Here is a 9,728-nt window from a genome sequence, read left to right as displayed (position 1 = left end):
TTTCCCACCTAAATGAAGTATTTGATGGATTCCGGGAAGTCTTCTTAGTGTTGTCCTATAATGATACCATTGCAAGCAGATTCATCAGATCTATTGCTCTGGAAAATGGGCTCTGCCTTAATGGATTAATGGAAGCTGACTTAGTTTAGCTAAAGCCAAAGATGATCACATGCAGTCAAAAACAATTTATGCTGCAATTTCTTGTATGGCAGTAGCCTATGTATGTATTTTATTCAGTCTGTCCAAAATTACACTAATTGAAATTTGGGTTTGAAAGTTTTTTTCATTTCTTTTTTCAAAGTGCAATCTGCAGGTCTGGATGTCACACACATCCTACAGTTCAGAAAACATTCTCATTTATCGCCCTCTGCAGGCGAGAAAAGGGAAATGCAAGATAAATCGCTGCAAGGAAACGGTTCTAAATGCACCCCCCCCCCCCCTATTAATTTTTACATATTAAAAAAATTAATTTGTTAACAGAGCAAAAATGTGTTGCTGAAGAAAACCACACGAGACAGTAGTGTCTATCTTGCCTGTGTATACAGTGTGATGAAACAGTAGACTAATCGTTCAAAGCCAAACTATCTTTAGGATATCAAAGCAAATTTCTCATCTCTCGTATTGTAACAATAATCTGTTCCCAACATCTGTACTTTGAAGTGTTTTATTCATGCTGGTCTGTGTCTATCACAGATTAATGGCTTTCCAAACTGGAAAAAAAAAATAAATAACAGAAATAAAAATCAATATGCGAGACAAATAGAGTCTTCAATGGCATACAAATGAAAAATTCTTCACATTTTAGTCTGTTCACATGCACAGTTTTGACTTTCCCTTATATTACATTATTTTGTTATATATAACTTGTTTTCTGTTACTTTAAAATGTGAGTGACCTTTCCTGTGACCTGAGCCATCCTGTCTTTTAAACACTGTTGAGGTGATGAGTCCTTTGAAGTCTGTAATTGGAAACAGTTGATGGAGTTAAGTGGAATAACAGATCCCAGATCCGTTTCTCCAGCCATATCTCCCTCATCCTGCAAAACCAGGCCTCTAAACTTTGACCTTTGTGTAGTCAGGTTAGATTGATTAGACTAAATCTAACAATAAAGACAAAAGGAAAACTACATGAGAAATTGGACAGAAATGACAACAAATTGGAAATAAATTCCAATGCACAAAATTAATTTTTGGTGTATTTTTCGAGTTAATTGTGCTAGTTTTGGTTGGAAGTTACAGACAATTGAGTAACATTTGAGTACTTGACAAATTCCTGACAAAACACAAACTCAAGCCCACATCACCTAAATGCAGATTTTTTTTTTTTATCAGCCATCCTTTTTTATGATTGTTATTAATTTAGACTTTAAGTTTGATGAATTTAAGTAAAAAAAAAATGTAAACACATACAGTATATCACAAATAGAATCTTTAGAATATTCTGATACTATTCCTTTCTTTATTTAACTGACATCTTTGCCTATTACCTGGGATATAATTACATTTCCACTTTCCACTAAACATGTAGCCAGTTTTTTTTACAGAACTCTGAAATATTCACAGGTGTCTTCTTCCAGTAAAAGCAGTGGTGGTAAAGGTTAAAATGGACTCGGCATTCTTTCCAGGTTTTTTTTTTTTTTTTTTTTTTTTCTGCAGCAGGGGTACAGAAGGGTACAGAGAGAGTGCTGGAGGCGGGATGTCCTACTTCAAGAGGCAATGTGAATTTTCAAAGACTAGTGGCCCCTTCCTCAGAATTCACTGACTGAGCTTTCATTCTTTCTGCTTGTTCAGCCAGTCTGTTTTATCTTATGAAAATGAGCACACACAAACACTCACAGATTGCAGGGAAACCTCAGGATAATGATGCTAGGAATAACTTTTTTTTTTCTTATGACAAAAGCAAATATGTGAAATATGAGATTTTCTAATGTTCTTTATTGATTTATTGCATACTTCACAGATGTATTTTTTTTTCAGATACAAGTTTGCATTAAAATTATGCCCAGCCAAAGAAAGTGTAAGAAAATCTCATTCCCCAAACTTTTCGTCCTCCTTTTTCCCTCCCTCTCTTCTCATTCCTTCCCTCCCTCTCTCACACTAACCATGTGCTTTTCGTGTCAGAAGACATATTTAACCCTCTCTTCAGAATAACTTCTCCTTTTGTAGTGTTCTTTATGTGTTTTTTATGCAGCTTTTTTCCTCTTCATGGCTCTGGAAACTCTCCTGTAAAGGAATTATTGGAACTACAAAAGGACAGAGACAACTTAAGCAACATATACATGCTTGAGGAAGCCACAACATAAGCAGCTCCAACGGGGCCAACTTCAAAAGTCTGAGGATTACTGGGAGAGAAGAAGAAGGGCAACCAGCCTGAAAGAGCGGGACCATGCCAGGCGGTCAGATCCGGACTGGGTTTGTGCCAGTTCTGCTGCTCTCTTTCTTTCTGCTGTTGGCTTCTGGTTCAGGGAATGCACGCATGATCGGGAAGAGGGGACTCAACCAGAAGGTAAGGATTCAATGCATGTTCGTGTGTGCGTGTGTTGAACACTATAGGCCTCTTAGGTTCAGAAATATAGTTAATAATATGTAATTGATATATAATTTAATGCATGTTTTTTTTTTATGCAGTCTTGTGTTATAATTCCTGTATCAAAATATTTTGGTAATGAATGATACCGTCCATGTTCATAATAATATTTTAATTGTAGCACCATGGTACATCCAAAAACTCATGGAACCATGTCATGCCATATTCATGTACCACAATATGTTGTTCATGGTACTTCAAAGAATACCACTGCATTATATGTTTTTTTTTTTTTTTAATCTTGATTTTCAAGATGTTATTTTCAGATTACCATAGACTGCAAATACGCTATAAAAAGTAGTATGCAGACATGCACTCTGATATGATATTTGATGTACACTTGAGCAGGAAAATGGTAATACCATGGCACTCTTTGGCCCTTTGTTGTTAGTGAAGGCAGTGTTGCCAGAGGTTGGCATCTGTGAGTCTTTAAGAGCGTTTTTAGGTCCATTATACAGTAAAAAAAAAAAAAGAACACTAATGAATACACTGTGTCTCTGAGACTCACGTGGAGCTGCTGTGGTTACGGTTGAATACTCAGATGTATGCAGTGTGTGTGTGTGTGCAACAGAAGAGGGATTTCAGGCGGGAAGTTTCTGGGCCTCCGCTCATTAGTCCTGCATAAGTGTAGTTCTGACTGATAACAATTAACAAGGAATGGCAAGATGGAATTTATATGGGATGGATATCCCTTCCCAACAAACTGAATTCCAGCGTCATTCTGATTACAGCTCCTCTGCGGAATTCAAGACGGATCCATTCACATGCCACAGGAAATGGACCGTGCCTGTTACATTATCATACGAACATCTTCTTTCTGATTTTGTCCTTCAAAGTCCTTTCATATTCATTTTTATTTGATTAATTTATCGTTCATTTGTCATTATGACAAGTAACATCTGCTTCCTTCCCTAGCTCTCCTCTCTTTCTCACTCTCTCTTTCTGCAGAGTCAGTGGTGAAGCATGGACAGACACACAGTACAGTGCTGTTATAACAATAAACCATAATTAGGATCACATTGAGGATAACTGAGATTATTTCACTGATATGACCTCTCTAAGAAAAACAGCAGTGATAAGAAGCTTAGAATTTTCATCTTACTGGCTCTTTAAAAAATGTTGCCTTCGGTAACATAAGTGACTTCTTCTCAAAACATAGAAATCTTACAGAACTTTGAACATTAGTAAATGACAAATAAAACTACAAAGCACAGCACAGCAGTGTAAAACTATTGACACAGAGACTTGAAATTAATCTTAGAATCATTTATTTAATCATCAAATTGTTTGTTCAAATGAACCATGCAAACAAACAAACAAACAAACAAACAAACTGATTTACTAAAATGATAAAAAAAAAAAAATCCAGCACTGCATATATACAAAAGGACAGATTGGGAGAGTTCAGGTCATCTGTAAACCTTAAAACCAGCCTAAAGCAGTTGAACAGCAGTCATGTGTTCCGTTGAAGAGAGAGTTCAACAGTAATCTCAGTCATCTGAGGAGGCCATGATTAAACACACATAGAACAATAAGAATATATTTATTTGTAAAGTTCACATGAATGTTTCATTAAAGGGCTTATTTCTTAAGTCTACCCACACATTGGATTTGCAGGGTGTTTGCTGGGTGTTCTAGGTCATTTTTAAGGTGTTGCTATGTGGTTGCCAGGGTGATCTGGGTGGTTCCTAGGGTGATACTATGCACTTAGTAGAGTGTACTGTGTGGTTGCAACAGTGTCCTATTGCACTGATATTTGGAGTATGTTATGTTCAAGACCCATCTACACCCGGCTGACACTAGAAGATGCACATTACCATTCAATTTAAACGATGCATATTACAATTAATTTAAGGAAGGAAAACATTGTTTCAAACAAGTATATGGCAATTAACCTTATGGCATGTCAATATTGAGGTAGTACAAAACAAAGGACCTGCTACATTTCTTCAAAAAATTTAGGGATTGCCATAATTTATCAGGGCTTATCAGGAAAAGAGCTGAAACACTGAAACAAGTGACCTTCACCCTGCCCTTCATCAAGCTTTCTGTTCCTATTAGCAGATCTGCCAGTCATCTACAGGTCCTGTCCTACTCACTCCACTCAGTTTAGACTGAGCCAAGCCACCGAAGCACCTAAGACGCTGTAAAATACCCAGAACTCGGCAGGAAATGAACGTGCAGACGTCTAGACTTAAATCACAGCTCACTGGTGGAACTTGGAGAGAGAGAGAAAGAGAGAGAGAGGGAGGAAAGGGGGCTATTTAGGTTTCCTCTTGTAATTATCTTAATGAAGGAAGACCACACTACAGAGTGCTAAGTATATGTCAACATGTATTTAGTTCAAATCTTATTGTCCATACTAATAGGGGCCTCAAGTCAGTGAACTTGAAGTGTGTAGAGCAGTAACAGGGTGGAGCATTTAAATGGGAATTTAAGAATATTTTGTGGCTCTTTGGAGGGTGAGGGAGTGTAATTTTGCAGTGCTTAACCCTGCATTGGTGACATTAAAATAATAGGCTGCTCTTAGTTAACTGTTAAGTTATTCATAAAACTCTGTAAAAGCAGCATCAAACAGTAGAAAGTTCCTGTGCTGTTAATAACAGTATCAATATCGTTGTGTGATTAAATCAGAGGACTGGAACAAACTGTTATATAAGGTACTGATATCTTCTAAGCAGGAACAGAGGATCTGTGAGATATAAGCAGAAAGACATATACAGCAGACCATCAGGGGACCTATTCCAGACAGGAAGTGCACACTGCCACTTCCTCTCTACCTCATCCTGAGACACTTACAATCTGTATGTTAAGCGAAGGCAGACTGATCTTAATCTGTATTGTCAGCATTGCATGCTGAATTAATGGCATGTTGATGGCAGTCATAAATCATAATATATTGATCTAAGCTTTGTGGTAAATAAGAGTTTCTGAAATGAATTAATACTTTTGATCAAGTCTTTTTTTGAGATTAAAGACTTGTATTACAAAAAAAAAAAAATCTAATAAACATGTTAACTGATAAATGCATTAATGCAAATCTAAGCACAACTGTATTTAACATTAATAATAATTTCTAGAGCAGCAACTCAGCACATTAGAATCAGAATCAGAAAGAGCTTTATTCCATAATGTGTTTACACAATACACACAAGGAATTCATCTTGGAGCTTCCAGTACAGAAAGCTGAAACACATGATCATTTAGAATTGTTTTCTGAAGGATCATGTTACACTGAAGGCTTGAGTAATGGCTGCTGAAATTAAGCTTTTCCATCACATGAATAAATTACATTTTAAAACATATTCAAACAAAAAACACTTATTTTGAATTGTAATAATATTTCACAATGTTGGTGTTTTTCTGTATTTTTTTATTAAATAAATACTGCATTGAACGTAAGGGACGTCTTTCAAAAGCATTAAAAATCTTACAAACCCAAAACAAATTTTGCCAAGATTTTATTTTTACTTTTGAGTGGTAGTGTATGTATGGAATTAATTTTTTATGTACTCTGTAAAAAGACAATAAAATAGAATCTATGCTTATTGCAAACAAAAAAACAATGGGCTTATTGCCAGATATTTGCTGTTATTTTAACAGTTTGGGTGAAACCTGCCAAGTGAACATGCTGAGTTTTTAAGATGCATGCAGTACACAAACCCATAATTTAATTAGTAAACAAAATCACAGCCACATTTCAACTCGGGGCCCATAATAAAAGTGCTGAATACCAGCTCATGTTAGTCTGTATTCTAAAGCTCTTGTCTGAAGTTTCAGCAGCAGTTTACTACCGTATATATACTTGGCCAGAGTAGCAAGAGAATTAATGAGCTTAAGTAGTGTTGAACTATAAAAAGAAAATTAAGAGTAAGAGAATGGAGGAGGACTCTCAGAATAAAATGCACCCCTAAACAGTACCTCTGAAGAAACCCATGGGAGGAAGAAAACTAGAGCAGCAAGGCCCAGGATTGGATGAAAAGCTTTTTTTTCTAACCCAACATATCTAAGAGAGGTATTATGTTCCTGAGCAGTTAACCCGTTATATTATCAGTGCTAAATCACAGTCACAGGATATTGTAGACTCAAAATGTCATCCATGGAATATGTTTATCAGACAGGTCTTCCAAGGCCAATTGTTTTGTATAATTAATGTGCGAGGGTTTTTTTTTTTTTTTTTTTTTTTGTGGAATCTTTAAAAATAATAAAACACAAACACTAGCAGAAAAAAAGTTTGGAATAATAATATTTTATGCTCACCAATGCAGCATTTATTTATTTATTATTTTTTTTTTTTAATCATACACCAAACTTTTAAATCGTAGTGTATCATGGGTTCCATAAACTTCTTCTTTAAAAAGCTCCAAATCAGCATATGTAATTTCTGAAGGATCATGTGACACTGAACACTGGAGTAATGGCTGCTAAAAATTCTGCTTTTGCATCACAGGAATAAATTACATTTTAAAGAAAAAGTACAATTGTAATAATGTGTCTTAATATTACTCTTCTTTCAAAAAACATACAAAACATTTTGAAAAATCCTAATTAATAATATCCCTTACATATGTTCTTTCTATCTCTCAGGACTATGAGTACCCCAACCATCCTCAGCACCAGAAGAACGACCGCTGTCCTCCTCCACCGCAGATGCTGCCCGAGCGAGCCTGTGAGGTGCCGGGCTGCCGGTCCGATTCTGAGTGTGAGAGACACAAGCGGTGCTGTTACAACGGCTGCATCTACGCCTGCCTGGAGTCAGTGCAACCTCCACCCGGTGAGAAAACACCATGATCTGCTCAAAAATCAATAGAAGCAATAGATACAAATATCCACTTTAACATTTCTACAAGGCATAGTGCTAATGGATTTATAAAATGAATTGATCCTCTCATGAAGTAGTGAGCTGGATGCGTATATGGTGAAGCCTGACTACATTTAACCATGCTGATATTGTGTATTGATTTCTTATTGGTCAGTGCTGGACTGGTTGGTGCAGCCCAAGCCACGGTGGTTAGGAGGGAACGGCTGGCTATTAGATGGACCAGAAGAGGTTCTGCAGGGTAGGTATCGATTAATCAGTGATTGAATACTGACGCACCATTAAATGTTGTTTGGAGCAATATTGAAAACATCTTAATAGGCCTTAGTTATGGTAGATGCCATATTCAATGATATATATATATATATATATATATATATATATATATATATATATATACACTTTACCTGCAATAAAACATTCTGGTGCTCAAACCAATAAATTATATTTTGTGTCAGAACGCTTGCTTGAGCACAGATATGCACACTGTGGAAAAAAACAGTAACTTGCTTGATTGTCTTTATGTGTATAGGTGAGGCCTGCAGCACGACAGAGGATGGAGATGAGCCTTTGCTCTGCCCAACCGGTTACGAGTGCCACATCATCAACCTGGGAAACCCCTCGGCTGGGATCCCAAACCGAGGCCAGTGCATCAAACAGCGTGGAAACTCAGGTCTGTAGGGGCTCCTTTATCCAAACTTTCTTTCATACCGTACATTCATCATGCCATCCACACGTTATAGGTAATATAGTATGGTGGTTATAACCATTGTTTACAACAAGATTACATTCACACATTCAACAGCAGACTTTATAATAAATATATATTAATACAATAAACCTTTAACTGTTCTCCCTCTAGATGGACGTAGCCTGAGACACAAGTCATTCAAAGATTACAAGGATTATTTAGGTTAGTACGACCACCAATTTATTTTGTGTTTCAGCTGTAGGGAAGGGAAGAATGAATGATAATGATTTGAATCTTTATTCTTCAGGAAGTAACTCCAACAATGCAGCGAGCTATGAGAAACAACAGCACAAGCATGTGGGCTGAGACAGGTGAGTTGAGTTTCCCCACTGAATCCCAACTTTTGAATGCCGTTTTTTTTTTTTTTTTTTGTGGTCTAATGTTTTACTTTATCTCATTTAGGTGACTGAAAGTTGGTTCCATTTTAGAGGACTGAAGTAATCAGTAACCGCTGACCCTTATACTTGAAGCCCAACCATCAAATCCAACAGAAGTGCCAAAGGCCTTTCTCTTCATCTCAAACCAGAGATCGGGTCATATCTGGTGCTCTTTTTCTTAGGTGCTAAAATGTGGAGTGACAGAAATGCAAAGCTAAAATTTCCTACCTCTTATAAAAGCCAAAAAGAGACCACAGAAAGTATCAAAGAACTTATACAATAACATGTCTTATATGCATACTAAAAAGCAGAATTAACTATGTGAGTTGTGTTTAAGGAAGATACCAACCAATTATGTTTCTCCTTTGAAGTTTTTTATTTTTTCAAATATCATGTGTTCATGTGTTGCTTCAACTAGTTCACCTTTACCAAGCAACAGTTAAAATCCAGATGTGCTCTAACATTAAAAGAGACTTGTTTTTTGTATGGTGCTCCATTCAATAACTGTGGTTTTTGTTGTTGTTTTGTTTGTTGTCATTGTGCCGTTCTGTGTTTTACTCTCCTGAAAAGTGGGACAAACCACAATAAAGCTTTCAATAAAGCAAAACATTTGTAATTCCAAATAAAACAGTTGACAAAATATATCTATGTGTCATATTTATGTGTAGCCTATATTAACATGTTTAAGACATGGTACTGTGGGGTTTGATCGCAGCTAAAGAAAGAAATCTCCTTTAACAGATTAACAGATTTTATCCAGCAAATCATTATTTACAGAAATTTAAAAAGGTAAAAATTATAAACCAGATCTTCTGTATTAAATCTTATGAAACCACCTTTATTCAGTTATTTTGTTGCCATACATTTATTAGACTACTTCCCTGATTATCATGAAGGTTTTAATAAATTTACTTCTATTTCTAACCCAAGTTCACATTCATAAATGAAAATTTGTTAAAAAATTCACAGTTTTGTTGACTTAAGTTAAATCCTTTTTTAAAGTCTTTAAAGTATTTGAAGGAGCTTTAAAGACCTTTAATGTTTAAAGACCTTTATGCTCCCCTGGCACGGTTTGGTTTAAAAAAAAATTTGTAGCAATTTTTTTTTTTACCATTATTTTTTTATATATAGTTCTGTAAATGGTTTAAATGCTTTATACATACGTATAATGTGTAATATTTGCAACTTAAATGTA

General features: G+C 35.8%; 1 protein-coding gene across 1 annotated transcript; it reads left to right on the top strand.

Moving 5' to 3' along the window:
- The first annotated feature begins 2,068 nt into the window (after positions 1 to 2,068).
- On the top strand, positions 2,069 to 9,139 carry LOC113093288 (WAP four-disulfide core domain protein 1-like). Its single transcript, XM_026259089.1, has 7 exons — positions 2,069 to 2,505; positions 7,174 to 7,360; positions 7,563 to 7,646; positions 7,938 to 8,078; positions 8,268 to 8,318; positions 8,404 to 8,467; positions 8,559 to 9,139. The coding sequence occupies exons 1-6, from the start codon at positions 2,386 to 2,388 to the stop codon at positions 8,460 to 8,462; spliced, it is 642 nt and encodes a 213-aa protein (XP_026114874.1). The 5' UTR covers positions 2,069 to 2,385; the 3' UTR covers positions 8,463 to 8,467; positions 8,559 to 9,139.
- The last annotated feature ends 589 nt before the right edge of the window (positions 9,140 to 9,728 follow it).

The sequence above is a fragment of the Carassius auratus genome, unplaced genomic scaffold, assembly GCF_003368295.1.
Source record: "Carassius auratus strain Wakin unplaced genomic scaffold, ASM336829v1 scaf_tig00214947, whole genome shotgun sequence".
Lineage (NCBI taxonomy): Eukaryota > Metazoa > Chordata > Actinopteri > Cypriniformes > Cyprinidae > Carassius > Carassius auratus.
The sequence above is the reverse complement of the archived record's forward strand: the minus strand, read 5'-3'. Positions and strand labels throughout refer to the sequence as shown.

Bases quoted from the DNA above. Each gene is read 5' to 3' on its own strand.
- LOC113093288 (XM_026259089.1), top strand. From the start codon at position 2,386: ATGCCAGGCGGTCAGATCCGGACTGGGTTTGTGCCAGTTCTGCTGCTC. The intron at 2,506-7,173 runs GTAAGGATTCAA...TCTATCTCTCAG, and splicing joins AGAGGGGACTCAACCAGAAG to GACTATGAGTACCCCAACCA. The intron at 7,361-7,562 runs GTGAGAAAACAC...CTTATTGGTCAG, and splicing joins GTCAGTGCAACCTCCACCCG to TGCTGGACTGGTTGGTGCAG.